The 20,002-nt window shown below is 39.5% G+C and overlaps 3 protein-coding genes and 1 long non-coding RNA gene across 5 annotated transcripts in view; 2 read left to right on the top strand and 2 right to left on the bottom strand.

Annotated features, from left to right (window-relative positions):
* Nucleotides 1–250: 250 nt before the first annotated feature.
* sugp1 (SURP and G patch domain containing 1) lies at nt 251–7,692 on the bottom strand. 2 transcript variants are annotated; one of them, XM_087810985.1, is made up of 14 exons: nt 7,574–7,692; nt 6,583–6,748; nt 6,296–6,393; nt 5,965–6,207; nt 5,726–5,849; nt 5,550–5,647; nt 4,504–4,621; nt 4,228–4,439; nt 3,079–3,185; nt 2,824–3,001; nt 2,634–2,740; nt 989–1,134; nt 777–906; nt 251–587 (listed from the first exon to the last, which is right to left on the bottom strand). In XM_087810985.1, the coding sequence occupies exons 1-14, from the start codon at nt 7,590–7,592 to the stop codon at nt 561–563; spliced, it is 1,773 nt and encodes a 590-aa protein (XP_087667111.1). In that variant the 5' UTR covers nt 7,593–7,692; the 3' UTR covers nt 251–560. The 2 variants fall into 2 exon arrangements, with proteins under 2 accessions (XP_087667111.1, XP_087667112.1); XM_087810986.1 differs by having other exon boundaries at nt 6,296–6,390.
* A 551-nt stretch (nt 7,693–8,243) lies between these two features.
* Nucleotides 8,244–10,863, top strand: LOC148063708 (E3 ubiquitin-protein ligase RNF126-B-like). The gene is made up of 9 exons (XM_087811314.1): nt 8,244–8,324; nt 8,411–8,469; nt 8,538–8,598; nt 8,783–8,901; nt 8,994–9,062; nt 9,128–9,194; nt 9,542–9,635; nt 9,938–10,050; nt 10,117–10,863. Exons 1-9 carry the CDS (start codon nt 8,256–8,258, stop codon nt 10,390–10,392), a joined length of 927 nt encoding a protein of 308 aa, XP_087667440.1. The 5' UTR covers nt 8,244–8,255; the 3' UTR covers nt 10,393–10,863.
* A 1,093-nt stretch (nt 10,864–11,956) lies between these two features.
* On the bottom strand, nt 11,957–13,376 carry LOC148063707 (uncharacterized). The gene is made up of 2 exons (XR_015713559.1): nt 12,642–13,376; nt 11,957–12,114 (listed from the first exon to the last, which is right to left on the bottom strand). It is a non-coding gene; the product is annotated as an uncharacterized LOC148063707 (long non-coding RNA).
* Nucleotides 13,377–14,774: 1,398 nt separating this feature from the next.
* LOC148063706 (potassium/sodium hyperpolarization-activated cyclic nucleotide-gated channel 2) overlaps nt 14,775–20,002 on the top strand; it is a 35,131-nt gene continuing 29,903 nt past the window's right edge. The window contains exons 1-2 of the mRNA XM_087811910.1: nt 14,775–15,944; nt 18,264–18,687. Of these exons, the coding sequence (XP_087668036.1) occupies nt 14,839–15,944; nt 18,264–18,687 (1,530 nt within the window). The 5' untranslated portion in view covers nt 14,775–14,838. The remainder of the gene's footprint in view (nt 15,945–18,263; nt 18,688–20,002) is intronic.

Below are 20,002 nucleotides of genomic sequence, written 5' to 3'. Positions count from 1 at the left end.
AAACCCCCCCAAGGAATGGAAACCTGGAGGTCTGATTTCACTGATCAGTCTCTCCCTCTCCAGTGCTGACAGAGCCCGAAGAAGGCTTGTCATAGTGAAAGATTGCGGACGGATTTTAATTAAATAATGGATGATGATAATAAGGATATGTTATAAAGTCAGCCTATATATAGCAGTGCAACATTTAGAAGAGACTTCTGTGAACACCTTTTGAGTAATGAGACAAAGCAGTGATTCATGACTCACAGGACATACATTTTTAATGGCGAAATGACTCATAACTTACTCTCGACATGAATTATGTGAACAAACGTTTCCATTCTAAGCACGGAAATCAGGTACATGAGATGGCGGACCTGATGCGTTACAGTATTTGAGTGAACGATAATGAAGGACGTCGGTAAAAGCATTTATTTTCCTTTACAAATCAGAGTCTCTTTTTGAAACTTATATATAAAGTAACACTTTCCATTTTAAGGGTTCAATTGTGCAACAGTCATTTCGTAGCTCATACTGGTTGATGCAGGCGGAATTTGTAATCCCGGTTTAAAAGCAAGACATCAATAGTACGGCCTCCTTGGATTATTCTGTAGAAGAAAAAAAAGATTCATAGAATTATATCAAATTCAAGCCACTCAATACACTAGTCCTGCTTCTTTACAGCTCATCTTGAAAGAGTCGTTGTAAAGAACGGTAGTGGAGTGCCCTCTACTGATGAATGCTATCTTTAAAAGCTGAACTGCATTAGGCGTCATACACATTTCTAACATCCTCACCAGTGGGTTGGGTCTGAAGCGGTAGGCAAGCATCATCCTCTTCCTGTAGGCGTCGTATTCGTCATCGTTTTTTGACAATTCGGCTGGACGATCGACGCCGAATCCTCCTCCGTTGAGCGCAGTTGTTCCTCTGTCGAAGACAACAAGTCAATGACGGGGATGAAGACTTTTGTTAATAAAGCATTTTTAATTTTTGATTGACGTTTTCTGACTTGTTGACAGGAGCTTTGATTCCTTGTCCATCGCTGCCCAGGCCGTCTCCGTCCTTCCAGCCCATTTTCATGAGCATACGGAAACCGAGATTCTCCACCGTCAACTTAAACTCTTTGTACTCCGAGTAATCCGGATCCCGTCCCTCCTGCAGGTGGGAAACGTTTTTTTTATGAATATGAAACACTCAAATGTTTATTTTCAGATGAAGTTATGGGGGAACCAGAACTTTATTTGGACAAGAAAGAGAAGAAGAACAAGAAGGACAAAGGAAGATTCTTGTGATAAATCTGGTTGAGTATGTAGTAGTAGAGGTATGATTTTTCCTGCACTTTGACAGCCAAATCAAGCAAAGTTCATCTTCGTTACAAGTGGGATATTGAGATTAATTTAAAAATGAGACATCATTTCTTTTTATTTTGAAAATATTATTCAAAGCGATTACTCTCCGATTCGATAATTTGCTTTTAGTGAACATTAAACATGAAAAAAGGTAGAACAAGAAACCTCTTTTTAATCTAACCCGCCTGATATAACCTCTAAAAGTTCTGCTAAACTGGGAAGGACTTAACTGTAATCTTGAGGATTTCCAACCTCTGAAGAGGAACAAAAGGTGATGTACATGATGCTCTGTTGTCTGTTTTTACTTATGGCCTCGGGCTTGAATAAGCAGCTTGAACGCACGAGCATGGTTGAATGATTACAATCCCATTTGCAGACTGACGACCCTGAATGTGGCCTTGTTACGAAACAGCCACCGTCAACAATTACTTTTATATTATGTTAGGTAGAACTTTATTGAACTTTCTTTCTCTTTATTGATTGAAATTAAATAGTTTTTTCCCCAATTAGACACAGCAATTATTCATAAAAATAAAAACAAGAAAAATGAGAAATAAAGAGAAAGAACAAGATGATACAATCTAAGTCTAAAGATAAGGAACATAAACATAGAGGAACATAAAAATAACAAAGACAAAGGATACAAAGACTAACATAGAATAGAACATCATGATACTTTCGCTCTACTCCTGCACCCAAACTCAGAATTAAACAACCTAATAGCCCGAGGAATTAATGAGTCCTTGAGTCTATTAGTGTTGCATCATGGGAGGAGCATTTGTGCTCCATCTGCTTCTCTGTTCACTGATGACAGTGTTCAGAGGATGACTGTCATCATCCATGATGGACAGTAGTTTGTCCAGTGATCTCCTCTCAGCAACTGTCACCAGTGAGTCCAGCTTCATTCCAACCACAGAGCCCTTCTGATCAACCTATCCAACCTGTTGACACTCCTCCTGGACACATTTCCACCCCAACACACCACAGCATAAAACAGGACACTGGCCACCACATATATGAGCTTAAACTCTAAAATAAATTAAAAGCAAAAACTTGAATAATTAAATCATGGGATTAATTATTCACAAATCAAACATTTCAAGAGACAATAAAATGAAATAAATATATTTTGAACTGGCCTGTGAGCTACTCTCAAGGACCCAAAGGACACAGTGGTGCCTGAGCAGTCTGACAATGCTGAAAAGGGATCAATATTTGATCATCTATTTTATTTTAAATCAATGATGGACGTTATTTTTTTAGAGGTAGAAAACGAATGAAAAAAAAAGTGTGGGAACTCTTGACCTTTAGTGCCTTGAATGTTTCCATGAACTTGTCCAGCTCCTCTGGAGGCAAGAAATCCCCGATAAAGTGTTTCCCTCGGCCCATTTCTGTTAAGGATTCTGCCCAATCTGAAAATAGAAAGAGACTTAAAGTGTTATGACCGACAGCTTGAACCTCAACGCGAGGAAAACTTATAGAAATGTTGACCGACCGCGCGTTTTCTCCATCTCCATCTGACGCAAGCGGTGCTCCCAGGTGCCGGCCTCCTGGTCCACATCTTCATCGCTGTCGTACTCATGCTGGTGGTCTCTGATGGCCTTCTCCCACATCACCTGCATCTCTGCCATCGCTCGCTTATGCTTCATTATAACTTCATACATCTCTTGCATCTGGTGGGAACAAACAGCTGCCGTGAACAACGACGAACCAAGTTTTAATTTCTATGATGAAATTTTAATTCACGTACCTCCTGTTGCTCCTTTATTTGTATCTTCTGTTCTTCAGACAGTTCGCTCACACCAACAAGGCCAACAGGTTTCCCCTTCTTGTAACCAAGTCCTTGCAACTCAGCCACTGCAGCACAGGAAACAACTTTGACGACGCAGTAAACACCGATGACAGCTGTATGCACAGCATTAAACCCTCAGAAAGACAGCCAAGCTTGACTAGTCTTGACTAAATATACATTAACTGTAGGCAAAATTCAACGTTTCTATCATCTTTTGACAATAATAGATGAAATGAAAAAGGATGTCTCTTTTATTAAGTGGATATAGTTGCCATTTTCTTTATATTAAATTGAACTTACTTTTTCACAAGTTACATATTAACTAAGATGTTATTGTCATACATTTAATCTTTAAAATTTTCACATTATTTTAAGTCACAATGATCAACCCTAGATGACGGGATTCAACGTTCTAAAGCTATAAATATCTCCGTAAGGTGTAAGAGACAACAACTACAGACTTGTCTGCTCTACAATTTTGGTTTGAGTTACATGTTCCACCTGACTCATCATTCAACTTGTGCCATAATCCTTCACGGATGAGAGATTAGTTTATTTGGATTTGTCTGTGTTTGCAATAGGAACAAACAACAGAGAAAGGAGTTTCCCTTTTCAAACAAACCAAAGAATAGGATTACTATCATCATCACTAATCAGTTGTTAGACGCACATTTGTGCTCCTCAGAATTCAATGTAAGAGAATTACACAACACAAGCTTAGACTAATGGTAACATTTTATACTTATTTGGGTATTTTGTTGATGACCTCGTCTTATTAATAGAAGCTATATTCATCTTAGGCACATAGAAAACCAAAACTGAATAAACTATAATAAAGTTTTATACACTAAACGTATGTTTTAAACTACTATATGGAACCACAATATGTTAGATTATTTTATGCTTTGATGCTATAATTTTAGAAGTTCTTCGTAGTGACACAACTTTCCATTCCCTTCACAAATCAACTAGTGAAACGAACACAAATAAATTGTATTCTTGAATACAATGATCTACGTTTAAGGCTTTCCACTTCGAATTAACAAACCGTTTAATTTAACTTTATGAACAAATGTCATTGAAATCATAAATCAACAGCACAAGCACCTGAGAGCGCGGGCGAGTCTTCTGGAACAGCCATATTCGGTGGGGCAACCATTGGAGGAATCGGCAACTGCACTTTGTCGTCCTCGGCGCCCCATCGGCTCTTTCTCTTCCTTTTCACAGGTTGAGTTGCTGTTTCTTGACTTTGGCTATCAGAGGATGTCGCAGAGGCAGGTTGGGGAATCTCTGTCGGCCTTTGCTGGTCATACGAGTAACTGAGGAGATGAAGTGCGGTGTGAGACGAAGCTCAATCAATTTTTTGAGATCACAAACACGAACCTGAAAGTTGAATAATTGTTGTTCTGTACAGCGGGTTTCACGTCGGGGTTAGCCTCAGCCACAAACCCGGACGGCTTTGCAGGCACCGGCTGGGTTTTCACGTCCACTGGGGAGGAGACTTTAAGAAGTCTATCAGTACTGGGGCTCAATTCACACCTATTACTGAACCAAACTCAACTGGCTTCATACACCGCCAGTCTAGAGCTAATGGGGAATAAGAAAAGGAGGGAGGAGCAAGTGGAGGTGAATTGGGAGAATAAACTAGGACTCAATTCAGACAGATAAAGCAAAAGTACAGTGGTCCCTCGCCATCGTGAGACCTTCAAGGAAGGTCTTGCAGATTTTGTTTTGCATTGCATATTTAAACAAGTAGCAAACATAAGTCAGGGACGACAAAACTCCATACCTTTGTTCACACTGTAACAAACAGAGATTTATTCTAACAGCAAATACACATAAACACAAAACGTGAACAGCAGCTTTGGATTAGGTGACTGGGCGGCAAAGCATTATGGGAGCTGCTCAGAACATCGTTACTGACAGGGTTGTTAAAAGGCATGGCAACTCACATGCAATGTTGAGTTTGAAAGTTTCAATAAATATTGTTCATTTGAACCTTGTCTGTTGTCCATCTACTAATTAATAATGTCATTTTTTAAATTAGGTTATTAAGAATGTTTAAAATATTCTTTTTAAACACAGACAGTGTTAGTGACAGTTTGGGAAAAGTCTACAAAGAGTGCAAGGAGGACATAGGAGGCCACATAATGTATTCGAATAGTAAGAAAAAACTTTACGGATTTCATTTAATGAGGGAAATTTTTGAGAATGTAACCCCTGCAATAAACGGGGGACCACTGTATGTCATTGTGTAAATGAAAATTTCCAAGATAAAATAAAAGGGGTTAAATGCCTTGTAAGATGTCCTCAACTGTTTTAAAGAACCCGAGTGTATCTCAGACATTCCCCAGGCGTAATATTATATCAAAGGTCATCTTTTTGTTGGAATAAACAACAGATCTTAATTAAAAAGGGGATAATCCTACCATCCTCAGGGACCCTTTCAGGGGGAAGATCCTTTCTTATTTCTGCAACTCTCTTTTTGTAGTAGAGGTATTCTGCACTATTTGTGTCAAATAAAAATCTGAAAGAACAAAGACAGCATTAACAGGCACACGTACTGCAGCTTGATGACATTTGCTTTACTACCCTTCAGACTTACGAGAAAAGAGGGTTGTCCTTGTAATCCTCCTTGGCTTTCCTCTCCAGTTCACGTCCACCCTCCGCCACAAAGGAGGCCATCTTGTTGATAATGAGTCTGGTGTCTGAATCCTCTGGGGGAGAGACTTTAAGCAGGCTATCAGTACATTTACTTGAAGGACAAAATGGCAGTCACAAGCCACGTGCTCCAGTATGCACCGATATGTCCGACTCATCCTGCTGGCCAAAGGCTTCATTTACCTTTTATTTCTAAGAAATCTGACAAGTCGGCCTCCTCTCCACCATCGTCATCATCTGGTGAAGAGAATACACTTGGCCTCTGGCTCAGAACTGGACTTTTCTTAGATTGAGCATAGTTCTTGTACTGGCTGAGCATGCTGCTGACCCCCATGCCGGGTCGCTTTCCAAAAATGATCCCCTTTTTTGGCAGAGAATTTCCTCCCGGGGAAGTTACTGATGTACTTTTTGTCTCATTGGTAGAACCTAGAAGATTTGATGAAAAGAAAAAAATTTAAAGAGTGACAGCATTTAACCATTGTGAGGATTATTCTTCATAGATTTAGATACAAACCAGAACTAGGTTTATCCTTCTGCATACGCATGAATTGCTGTAAGAAGCTGCCGTCATTTGAAAACTTGTTTGAGGTGCTTTGATCTTGTGTAGCACTGCTGAAATATAAATACAATATTAAACCATCATTCAAATACAAAGATAAACACACATTTAAAAAAGTATACATGTGTATTTTTATATCATTTATGTACATTACAATAATGCAATGATACACTGGTATGAGGCTTTCTTTAACTTTGCTTTCAAAATGCATTAAACTAAACATTTATATGACATTAACTTACAGAGTGGAATTTGTGTTTGCAGCTAGAGCATTTATTTTCGCTTGCTCTGCCATCCTTTCCTCGATTTCCTTTTTTTTCTGCGCAATGAGGGCTTCCTGCCGAAGAATATTCATGTTCATCTTGCTTTTGTGTGGTTGCGAATTCCTCGACTTCCATCCTCCTCTCCCTTGATAGAGACAACAAAGTTGGGAAAAAAAGATATAGATATCATTTGCTTGGCCTTTAAAAAAAACAACCATAACAATAGCTTTAAAAATAGGTATTAGTTCAACGCTTTTGTAAGTAAGTAAGTAATTTGTATTTATATAGCGCTTTTCCAGACCAGGGTCACAAAGCGCTTAAACAATCAAAATATTCAATAAAGTATATACTTTAATGGTCAAGATAACACTGAGAAAAACACAGGAGTTCCAGAAAATCAAGGAAAAGCCTGCACAAATAAAAACTAAATAAATACTTAAAATAATTACTAAATAAAAATAGTAATGCCAAATAACATAATAACAGGGTACACTTCCCATACTCTTCTATTTAGTGTTTTTAGTGATGATTATTTAACGAAAATGAAATTATATTTATTAACAATCTGGAATTTGGCCCAACAACAAACTAGAAAATAAGAAAATGTGTCATACCATCATCTTTTCTAATAATTTGCATGTATACAGTATTATTATTATTATTATATGTATATACACACACTTTAGAACCATCTTCTTAGTTTAAGTCAGATGAATACACAGAGGAACGTAAACGGCCAACATTACTAACTGATAAAACATAAATAAGAAATACAATAAGCAAATAAAATATGTATTATTAAGCTTTAAAGAGTAATCGCTGTTCTATTAGCTTAGCTGTGCTGGGATAATAACATTTAGCCTGTGTACCGCTGCTACGTTGCTAGCTAAAGCTAGCATAGATGCAGCCCGATAAAAGATCGGCTACCAACTACTAACTCATCATACGATAAAATGAAAGATATTTGTACCGTTACTATTTGACTCCATAGTCGTAACTACGGAAGACGATTTCTCCCCAAAAACCACCTTGAAAAAAAAAAGGCGACTATCAATGTAGGCGAGCTAGCAACAAAAAACAATAAAACCACTTCCGGATAACTTCCAGAATAAGACAATTACTTTTTAGGAATCCCCCGGAAATAGATTGAAACAGGAGCGATCACGAGGACACAACGACCGCACTTCCAAATAAACATATTTACGGCACATAGAGTAAAATAATCAGACAGGGAGTTTATATTCATATGCCTTTTATTTCGAGGATTTCTGTACATTAACTCTCAACACAAGTATTTATGACTAAATAATCCTTTTTAAACTGCCACTCAGCTAAAGTCTGCCTATCAAAGGGAAACCCAAGACCAAAGACAAAAGTAGAATAATGTGAAAATAATTACAAAGCCAAAAACAATCAAAGTCATTCAATGGGTTAAATGTGGGTGGTAGCTAACACAATGGGGTTCTAAAATCTTCAGAAAAACCGAAGACACACACTAGAAGAAATCATGAACAAGTGCTGTGATCAAACGCTTTAGTTCCAACACTTATTACTATTATATTGTTTGTTAACACAAAGACTATATTAATTTTTACAATTGATCTTTGACCCCATGGTACTTTCTTCGTTGTAGACTTAAAATAAAGGTCACGATGGCGGAAACACCAAATCAGCGTTACTTCTGTCACGCCTGCTTATCAGACATATATCAGAGAATACCGGTGAGCCCCATATCTACTGTTTTTACAGTCAGTTATTTACTTTAATGTGCATTTATTTTCATTAATTGACCAACATCTCCACACAGGATCTCACTTGCCCACACTGTAACTCTGGATTTGTGGAAGAGTTACCAGAAGGCAGTAGGTTTGTACGAAACATGTCCTAAATGCATAAAAAAAAATATGAAACTGACATTGTTGCTTTTCCCTCAGGTCTCTAATGGAGACGGATTCGTCGTCATCCTACAGCGACGAGGCGCAAACCTTTTATGAGGTCAAATGGAATATTATTGTCTACGATAAGTCGAAGCGGGAGATTAATCTTAGTCTGACACACGCTTTGTCTTTCCCTTCAGCACATTGATCCACAGAGCATATTCTTATTTCCGTCTTCCCGAGGAATGTTTGTGCTCGACGTTCTTCAGGAGAACTTAGACATGTATTTCCATTCCAACCAGGAGGACGGTCAGAGAGAAAGTGAGTCGGCGCCGGAACAGAGACAAGTCTCTTGGCAACCGCGAGAAGGCCTGGCGGCGCAGGTGGACGAAATGTCAGAAGGAGCAATGATTTCCGAAGGGTGATGAAACTTTGTCATAAAAGACAATTTAGTGGCACAATTTGGTTTTTAATGGAGATTGAATCAATCAGCAACCTTTCCTTTTTGTGCAGGATCATCCAGCTGCTGCTCAACGGAATCATTCCTCCTGAAGTCATGCACCACGCCTTGACAGAACCACTGTAGGTATAGGAGATTGACCATTTCCTTTGAGTTGAAAAATCAAAAAAATGGTTGCATCTTTCAGGGGATCACAGTTTAACCCTGCCAACTTTCCCTTGGGCGCTGACGGACTTGACGCCATCATATCAGAGGTAGGAAGGGTATTTGTGAATATTGTACAATTACAGTTCAGATACATGTTTATAACTTTTGCATTTGTATCCTCAAAACTTAATTTCTTATACAAACAAAAAAAAAAAGGAACAACAAAAAGATAGAGATTCAGTAGATCACCAGTATTGATTTTTTTATCCCAGAATTCCGATACCACTATCTCAAATAACAAAATTAAAACATGGTAAATATATTTAATTTATTTACAGGTGCATGAAATGTACAGGGTTGTGTGTAAATGGATTCTTGGCTAGATTTGAATGGGACTTCCCTAGTTTAAAATAAAAGATACCATTAAAAAAACAAACTTTCTTTAATTAAACAGCTGTTAAACCTGTTTGGAAATGTCGGACCTCCTCCGGCGGACAGAGACCGAATAGACACGATCCCGACCATCAGCATCACAGAGGAACACATGGGTAAGTGTAAGATTCAAAAAGCTCTTCCACAGGTTTGAGGTGTGTTTTTAAGTATGTACAGAAGTAAATGTATAAGACAGAAAAATCATCTTGTAAGAATATTAATGCCTTTCTTGTAATTGCATAGTAATATGTAATTAAATAGGCCTCAACTAGGCAGTATCATGTCTTTAAAGTGTTTCTTATTATAACAGAACACATCCTTGTTCTTGCTTGTTCGACCCACACACATAAACAGTAGCTTCTGTCGTCCGTTAACCCTCTTGCTTGCTATAAAAACCATAATTTTGCTCCCGCCTGAGGTGGTCTGGAGTGTCCCGTGTGCAAAGAGGATTACAACATCGGGGAAAATGTCCGTCAACTTCCCTGCAATCACCTGTTTCACAACGACTGCATCGTCAGGTGGTTGGAACAGGTGAGTGATCAAAAGAGAGTAAAGTCATATAGTGGAATTACAAACATTCTTTTCCTACTATCGCAGCACGATTCGTGTCCAGTGTGCAGGGAGAGTCTGAGTGGTCAGGACACGACCGCTGACCTGCCGTTGCTTGACACAAACGTCTCGTCCCCGTCATCCTCGACCTCATCCTCCTCCTCTTCCTCCTCCTCCTCCTCATCCTCCTCATCCTCCGACTCCTCCGCTCACCTCTCCGGGTCGTCCGTCTCATCCTCCTTCTCCCCCTTTTCCTCCACTTCCACGAGCGATGAGACTGATGAGGGAACCCAAAGTTCGTCTTCGTCCCCCTCCCTGAATTAAATCAGAGTGACTTTAAGGCTTGGAGTGAATGCGAACAAGGTTCTTTGAGAAGTGGAGGAGAGTTGGAATCTGCCATTTTAGCTGTGCAGTGGCCAGTGGTGGTTCAGGTCACAAGCTTATAGATTCAAGTTGCTTCCTGATCATGAAGCCCTTGTTCTAGAATGGAAGAGTATTCTTGATTATTTCCTGATATATGTGCGATCGCACTTGATATTTAGAATTTGGTGTACGATGGTTTATGCACTAAAAACTAATTATATTTACATTTTTATTAATTTCTTTATATGTCAAGCACCTCATTCCTGAGGAGTGATGCGTGAACACATCAATGTATTTATCCCTCCCTTCTAAATATTCTAACAATGTTTTGTGTGCTCTGCGGTAGACAAAGGTTTACTGACCTTTTCCATTATGCCATGCCTCAATTTGATGGCAGTATGAGAGCACATAAGTATTAAAGAATGACATACATTTACTGCTGTTTGAACTTTTTTATCATCCCTTTCTTCTAATCTGTTATTGTCAACAGTCTTGTCATTATATTTTATAGATTCAAAGATGGTCCATTTACGAGTACAATGATTTCATCAGGTTATTTTTTTATTTTGTTTATCGAGTGTATAATAGTCCTGCTTTGTTACTCTTTGTAATAAATAATAATATTTTTGACCCAGGTCTCTTTTTTTTTTTACCACCCAGTAGGTTTCACTTTAAATGACTGAAGCTAGCATTTATCGATTAGCTTAGCTAGACAAAATTAAATATAAACTTACACTACGGTTCAGGACCAGAGGAGAGAAATCCTTCCAGACTGTTGCTCCTAAGCTTTGGAACGATCTTCCTCTCTCTCTGTGTTTGATGATCTACTGACTCCTTCAAGAAACATCTTAAGACGTTTCTATTTGTTCAGGCTTTTCCTTGATTTTCTGGAACTCCTGTTGTCTTATCAGTTTTATCGTGACCTTTAAAGTATATACTTTATTGAATATTGTTTTGATTGTTTAAGCGCTTTGTGGAAAAGCGCTATATAAATAAAAATTACTTTCTTACTTACATTTAAAAAACAAAAAACAAAAACATCACCATCATCAACTACTTTATGTTATCATACAGGATCTTACAACTAAGAAATAGATAAAAATCATTAAATGGCTACAACTTTTTGAGTAATGCCATTGTCTGCCTATGATATCCCTAAAAGAAACAATGTCTTTGTAATAACCAAACCATGTAAGCTTCATGTGATGTTATGTAACACTGCAGGATGGGCATAAATGATCATTCGTATTAGGTAGACAATTATTATGAAACAATGGAAAAACAAATTATTATTAGAGAGAAGTACTACACCACTTACTGTCAAAATTTGATGGATGACCTTGATAGAACTTTCCAATGTCTAAAAAAGTGTTTGAAACAGACACTCCACTATTTTTGTCACCTCACCTTCATTATGTGACCATCCGTTAGATAAGCTATGGTTTTCTCTTTAAAACCACAAGTCAAAATATACTTTTAAATGACCCTTGTTGAAAATGGAATCGATAAACAGAGACACTGATCATTCTTTTTAGTCGTTTATTTCAACCTTTTTCCAAGTATGACTCAACAGATGGACATCGAGGAAAACGTATAGGGGACCGAGTTCTTGTGAGGAGGTGATATCAGGTTGTGACGCTAAAGAACATCCGAAATCTGCATCGTTGCTCCTGATGGCAGAGTCTACAGGAGAAACAGAAAAACATTTGAGGAGAACCTCGGAGAAAGTGTTTCCTACGGATTTAAAACATGTTAACAAGGGTTTTCATTTTGAGTTAAATTCCAGTGAGCAGCCAGCAAAGGTTGACACAGATGTTGATGCAGAACTAAAAAGCAGTTAGCTGTCACAAAGTGCACAAAGTCTACTGAGGTCATCACTGAAAACCGTCGACTCACTGAAAACAACAGTAATACTCTATCAGGACGGCAAGATATAATGTGTGAATTTAGTTTAAACATTTTGATGTTTTGATGAAGTTAATTAATGTAATTCAAGGAAGACTTATTTAAAAAAAAAAAGTGTGAAGTGTTAGGACTTAATAGTGTTTGTGTTGATTTTAATATGTTGTGTTTCAGGATGTTTACCTGCCAGAAAATATTTTATTTTTATGTCAAAATGAAAGGGATGTCACGTGTTTAGTATTAAAGTGACACAATGACGTATGTGCTGTGGAATGTAGGCGAGCCAGATGCGGGCTAACAGTACTCACCTATGGGTCAACAACGAACTCTCCATTGTTGTCCTGCCTGATTGTGATCCTGAACATTGGTCTCTCCCATATTTTATACGCAGTCAACAGCTTATCCCTGTTTAGATTCATACCAAGGAATTCAAGGCTGAGCGCAGGAAAGATTAATTTCGCCGATTTCAGATCGAGCAAAACCATCTCCACGACAGTCATCACTCTGTCAACATGGACCGCAAAGTGGTTTCCCCTCAGAAAGTGTTGGATGGCCATGATGAAGTTTGGAGTGTACAGCCGCCGCATCAGAGCGGGGAACTTCTTCCGGTAATAGTATGGGCAAGTCTCAGGTTCATCGTCCTCCAGACACATGTTGGGCTCCTCTGTGTACTTGTACAGAGTGCGGCGCATGAGAAAATATACGATGGACTTCACAGCTTCCAGCAGCTCTTGCGACATCCAATGATCCTCCTCATCACATACTAACTCAGAACCGGTCTTAGAGCCCTCAGGTTCTCCTTCAGCAAGGATTGGGTTATCAGGAAGAGCCGCAATATTGGGTTCCTGGAGGGTTGTTTCTGAATAAAGATAGTCTGGCCTCATGATGGTCGGCGACAAGGCTGAAACGTATAAGATAAGACTTGCATTTACAGTCAACAGAGAGCCACACAGACGATAGATTCCTTAAACGAGCACCAGAACAGTTCAATAAATAGAAAGTATAAGATGACATGATCTAAGCCTAAAGATAAAGAACATAGATCGGAGAAAAATAAAAAAGACAAAGAATGCTAAGAGTAACAAAGAATAGAAAGCAGTTAAATCCTGTCTTTGGCGATGACTCTACAAAGTAGAGTTGAGAAGTGACAGAAGTGTGTGTCTTGGAACTTGACCTCACACTATTCTATAAACCAAAAACAATAAACCATTTATAAACCATGTGAAAACCTACAATTCCAAAAAAACAAATCAAAGCCACGATAAACATTTAAAATGTTTCCATAATCGTGTCGAGAAAAACATTCAAAGTAACATTCTTGTCATAGACATCATTTTATACAGAAACAAGAAGACAAAAATAAAATCTAGTTGTAAAAGTTGAGAATGTTTATTGCGAACTTTACTTAACCTGTGGTTGTGTTTCTCTTTAGTCGTTTTTGTATCTGCCCTTCGGTTACAAGTTCGAATGTTTAAGCTGTTGGATGTAACACTCATGGACTTCTTCTGAGGATGTTAGTGTAACACTACAGATGTTACATCTATATTACATATTTCTCGGTTAGAGTCGTCTCTAACTTCTAGATATCTAAAATAATAATCTTTCTATATTATTATATTATATTATATTATATTATATTATATTATATTATATTATATTATATTATATTATATTATATTATATTATATTATATTATTATTATTATTATATATAAGGAATATATTTGTTTTAATACTTGCAACTCCATGATTATATCATTCTTTATCACCCTATTAACTGATTTGATGCCCAACTTGATCTAAATCAAAAAACAAGGTCATCCATCAATTTTTGACAGTTAGTGGTGTAGTGCTATATTCTCTAATATTTCCGGCTATAATTCTATGTGGTTCTTTTTCCTCATGAGAAACATTTTTTTTTAGTAAATTGTACCACAAACCTGTTTTGTCTTTCCAAATCCATCTCTGAAGCAGACTGGAGTCTGACATTAGCCGAGGTCAAAGGTCGAAACTCCCTAGAGTTTGAATTTAATTAACCTGCTGACCCTTTAGTTGACATTTACGATCGTATGTTCCCCGTATCTACCGGTAGAGGGTGCTACAGACCAATAAATCAGCGTGAATGTTGTCATTGAAAGCACCTTCTGCAATAGAACCGACTCATACAATGGTGATAGGATGAGGATAATTGACGATGATTTCATGACAAATGATCTACGTTGTTTATTTATATATAATACTTTTTATTATAGTGTATCGATAAACGTTCATGCCTCTTTGACGTTGAAGATTCATTTTGACAATACGAGGTCAGATGCGTGACGAGCGTCTGTCAGAGAAAGTAGAGACGTATGTTTGCAAAGAAGTCACGTCCTCTCCTCCTCTCACCCTCCTCATCTGTCTCTCCCTCTCTCTCCATCCGTGCACCCCCCCCCCCTCACCCGTCTCTCTGATTGGCCTTCTCCAAAAAATAATTGGAGCCAAATTGTTGGATTTTCTCAATGTCATGGACAGGGATGAGGTTTCTCCGGCGTCTGCTGCCGCCATGAAGAAGGAGGCGGCGGCGGTAGGATGCGCTCGCATCAGCGCGCACAAATGCACGAGACGACCCAGCTGCCAGAACTGTCTGGACTCCCCGGGTTCCGGAGCGGCCAGGGACGTCGTGATGGATGAGTCGGAGGACGGGGACGAGGAGTCCAAGTTCCAGCATCCGCGGTTGCGCCGCGCCGGGGGGAGCGGCAGCGGCGGAGGTGGAGGTGGAGGAGGAGGAGGAGGCGGCAGCATTCGGATGAAGAACTTTACGCCAGGAGGGGGAGCCGCGTCCTCGGTTACTACAGGGCGACACTCCAACAAGGAGCCCTGCCTTACGCACGCAGAGGACGCCCCTGCTGCCGCCCCACGGCCCGCTGCTCCCTCCACAGACACCGAGACCCTCACACCCTGTCCGGGCGATGCTGCCCTGCGAGGAGCTTCTCGGGCGGTGGAAGCAGCAGTCGCGGTAGACGCCTTCAGCGCGGGCACGGGTGATGTTTGCACCAGCGTCGCTCGAAAATCCAGCATGAAATGCAACAAAAACGGAGAATGCAGGAGGGACTCCGGCACCGGGAGCCTGCGCTCGATCATCTCCAAGCAGGAGAGGCAGACAGGAGGGTCGGGGAGGGCCGAGGACGGCAAGAGGGCGGCTTGTAACTCGACCACCGCCAGCATGGACGGCTCCATCACGCCCGCGGGCTCTCTGGCCGGGGGGCAAGGAGGAGAGAGCGTCAACCCGGGCTCCGCCGGCCACGAGAAGAAGGACTCCAAGGTGTCCTTCTCCAACGCGCCGAGCCGCAAAGCCTCATCCTCCTTGCACGGCCCGACCCAGACCCCGCAGCCCAGGAACTCTGTCACCTTCCAGAAGCCGGAGGATGGACCGCAGATCGTGCCCGCCGACGACTCGGACGCCCGGGGCAGCCAAGCCAGCTTCATGCAGCGGCAGTTCAGTAGCATGTTGCAGCCCGGAGTTAACAAATTCTCCTTACGCATGTATGGAAGTCAGAAGGCGGTGGAGAGGGAGCAGGAGCGGGTCAAGTCAGCCGGGAACTGGATTATTCATCCCTACAGTGATTTCAGGTAAGACAAAACTGTCACCCACAAGTTGATCAGAACCCAACACTTATGGGTCCCCTCTTTTTCACGACTTATCGGTGCATCACATTGAGCGGATCGTCTCGACCCCCACACCTGTTGTCGGGGCGCTAGCATGGACTGTCCTCTCAAGGTTGTAAACAAACGTGTAGCAGTAGTAGCTCCACATCCCCGGCCTGCTCACGCACACGCGCGACCCCCCCTGCCCCCCATTTCTATGCTTGGATTATAAAGAAAAATATACAGAACAAAGCTCTGCGACAAAAAAAAACATCAGTGAGAGGAAGTGGGCTACATCTGCGTGCGCGTGTGTGCGTGTGAGTGATGCTGCCAGCGATGGAATGTCACCTTGAGCCAAGTGTGCGAGAAAAAAAAAAAAACCTCAAGCATGCTCGCCGGAGACAGTCTCCGCCAGAGCTGACACTTCTTAGCAAAAGATTGTTCATTTGTCTCCCCCTTTAAGAAAAACAATCCTGTGACTCTTGACGAGCTTCTTAAAGTGAGCAGCTGCAGGTTTCAGCACCGGCAGGGCTGGACAGCTCCAGGCCTGACACCTTCAACCCGGCGTCACATCTGCTCGCACATTTGGCCCATTTGTATCACATCACCCAGAGTCAGTAGGAACACCTCAACTCGAGATGTAACTTGACCGCCACCGCCACCGTTAGAGACCCTTACTCTACACGTAGACCCCGTTCCTGCTGCTGGTTCTGCTCAATTTTCCACCAAAGGTCCGGTGAACATCCAAAAAACGAAGCAGGTTAAGATGGTTGAGAGCAGGTTTTTCGGAGCTTGTTGCGTAAGTGAAATGACTCAGCGCTGCACCTGTCCTGCAGACAAACCTTCATTCTTCTAGTTTGTCATCAACATCTGATAACCGACAATGAAACAGATCCGGCAACTTCATTCTAAATCAAGTGTAGCTGCAGTTTATCTTTATTGCCCACACATTTTCTATTAAAGTTCACGTTTGATCCACAACTTATTTTAAACATATTTTCTCAATCTTTTAAATTAATTAATTTTAACCAATTATCCTCATAATGGATAAAAAACAACTTTTACATGACATTGTTTGGATTCAAAATGCATATGTATCTATGTATATATGATTAAAAAGGAATCTTCAAATGATTTCCAGATCCAGATGGTAATTAGGAACACCAACAAAACTGAAGCATGTTTTCTTGATCCCGTTATTTACAGTTAATCATATCGTTGAAATATATTGATCTTTACTTAAAGTTTTTTGATCAACCCTTATCTCAGGGTCAAGGTGGCCCGAAAACAAATGGCCCTGAGATAACAAAAGGGTTCAAAATAAATACATGTAGACGGTCACAAAACCTCCCTGTTTTCTTTTTTATATATATATATATATTATCCTTCTTAAAAACAGCAGAAAAGACCTTAATTCCATCAGGTCTATTGAGTTTTGTTTTACCACCAGCTTAAGACAATGTGAGTGTGAAACGCAACATATTCTCAAATATTTTAATAGATTACAAATAACAATATAGATACTTTATAATGATCTTATTTTTTTTACTCAAACTGATATTTAGTTGCAAACAATTATCAACGGTCTAAGAAGAGGAGAATCTTCAAATTATTAGCATGTAGCTGCTAATATGCTAGCAAAACACCAAAAATTAGTTTCGCCAAAGAGAGATTGATGTTTAATGTTAAAACTTTTTCTCGGCTTCTGATGTTTTAATTTGGGTCAAATAGAATCCTCACACAAACAGTCGTCTTGTATACAACTGGAAATATGTTAGCAAAACCCAAATACCTTAGCTTTCCTTCCAGGAACATTTATAAGTAGCAGTTAAGGATGAAGAAGTTAAAACACATTGAGTCCAAAAAAGCTACAAGAGCTTCGAATTACAGTTATATTAATCCTGGATGTGTTAAAGAGAGAAATAAGAGATGAATAGAAACGGAAATGTAATTTTTTACTAGGAACAAGAAAGAAAATTAAATCAGGTTTTTTTTGCCTTATGATTGGTTCCTTTAACTGCCGAGTTGAGGTATTAGTATTTCTGCGAGATATGTCAGCTGTTAGTGAAGTACTTCACATGTGTACTGTCACTGTACTTGTCGTACTGTCATTGGTGTTTTGGCAGGCAGATTTAAGCTCCTGCACTTTATTAAACTCTCTGCCTATCAGTTTTCCACAGCAACTCACTTCTGTATCTGATTCTATTTTTGTCTTCTTCCCTTCCCCACTTTTCCTCCTCACACACACACACACACACACACACACACACACAAACATGGAAACACACTCTGCAATCCCGTCAGGTTCTACTGGGATTTCACAATGCTGCTGTTCATGGTGGGCAACCTCATCATCATCCCCGTGGGCATCACCTTCTTCAAGGACGAGACCACCACGCCCTGGATCATCTTCAACGTGGTCTCGGACACTTTCTTCCTCATGGACCTGGTGCTCAACTTCCGCACGGGAATCATCATAGAGGACAACTCGGACATCATTTTGGACCCTAAGACCATAAAGAAACAGTATCTAAAGACGTGGTTCATAGTAGACTTTGTCTCCTCCATCCCGGTGGATTATATATTCCTCATAGTTGAGAAAGGCATCGACTCTGAGGTGTACAAGACTGCCAGGGCCTTGAGAATTGTCCGCTTCACCAAAATCCTAAGTCTCCTGAGACTGTTGAGGCTCTCCAGATTAATACGCTACATTCACCAATGGGAGGAGGTAAGAGATTCACAAGGTCACCACTCATCTCTCACTGCTAAAGTATACCTCTGTCGAACATTCTTCCTATCTGGACTCAAAGCTCTCCAGATGTGGTTTTCTCTCCTGTTATTCTTGGTGTTTTTTGATCACCTTTTTACATTGGTAAAACATAGTTTATTATCTTAAAAGTCAAGATAAAAACACAAAGAAAAGATTCAATCGTAGCCTCAAGACAAAACTTCGAGGCTGCAGGAAGTCAAGATGAAGCAGTGGAGCTTATGGGGTCATAAGAAGGTGAAAGTACTTATATGGTCAGTTCATTCATTCGGTACTATTGTAGCTCATGTTGCGACCGACATACTTTTCAATGACATCGTCTTATTTTAGCTCAAAGTGACGCCACATCATTACAACAGTCGTCTTCATCAGAGCAACATTATCCATTGGCTTCCTAACGTCAACACCGAGCTTAGTTGTTTGTCACCGCTGTCAAAATTAAATGAAATACTCAAATGAGATATACAGTATTGTTGGTTTGCACACTGAATTACGTTTATTTCTCTCAAAGAACCTCATCTAATATGAATGAGTAGTCAAATAAATTTGAGTGCTTTTAAATTGATATTTAAATGGATTCCACTTTCTTTTCCATTTATTAAAAAAAAACTTAATGGATGTTGAATTATGTGCAGTGAGATCTTTTCTCTTCAAGCCCTGTTCGGGGAAGAGACAAATGGAACAATCAACAATAATATAAACAGGAAAACCTTTATTTACAACAATAATATATTCTCTAAATCAGTCATTATTTCACTAAATAATTAAAAAACACATTTGAAACACTTGAATTACAGCAATGAGCTGCCTGTATGAGCAAATACAGCAATTTTTCAAAAAAAAAAAATCAAAATAAAATAAGAACAAGAACAAAGAGAAATAAAGAGAAAGAACAATATGATACAATCTAAGTCTAAATATAAAGATAAACAACATAGATCAAAGAAAAATAACAAAGACAAAGGATGATACAAAGACTAACATAGAACAGAACATCCTGATACTTTTACTCCACTCCTTTTTTTCACCACCAGTTCAAGACAAAGCGACATCTTCTCAAATATATTTACTTACTAAGTTAATAAGTTACTTATAATAATCTTATTTTGTTTAATAAACCATTTATCAAACTGATAATTTAGTTGCAAACAATGATCCAAGGTCTAAGAAGTAGAGATTATTTCGCACATGCTATACTAGCATGTAGCTGCTAATATGCTAGCAAAGCACCAATAATTAGTTTCGCTAAAGAGAAAAGGGTTTTTTAAAACTAATG

This window comes from Callionymus lyra, chromosome 16, assembly GCF_982586985.1.
Source record: "Callionymus lyra chromosome 16, fCalLyr1.hap1.1, whole genome shotgun sequence".
NCBI classification, from domain to species: Eukaryota; Metazoa; Chordata; class Actinopteri; order Syngnathiformes; family Callionymidae; genus Callionymus; species Callionymus lyra.
This window is presented reverse-complemented; position numbering and strand designations above follow the sequence as displayed.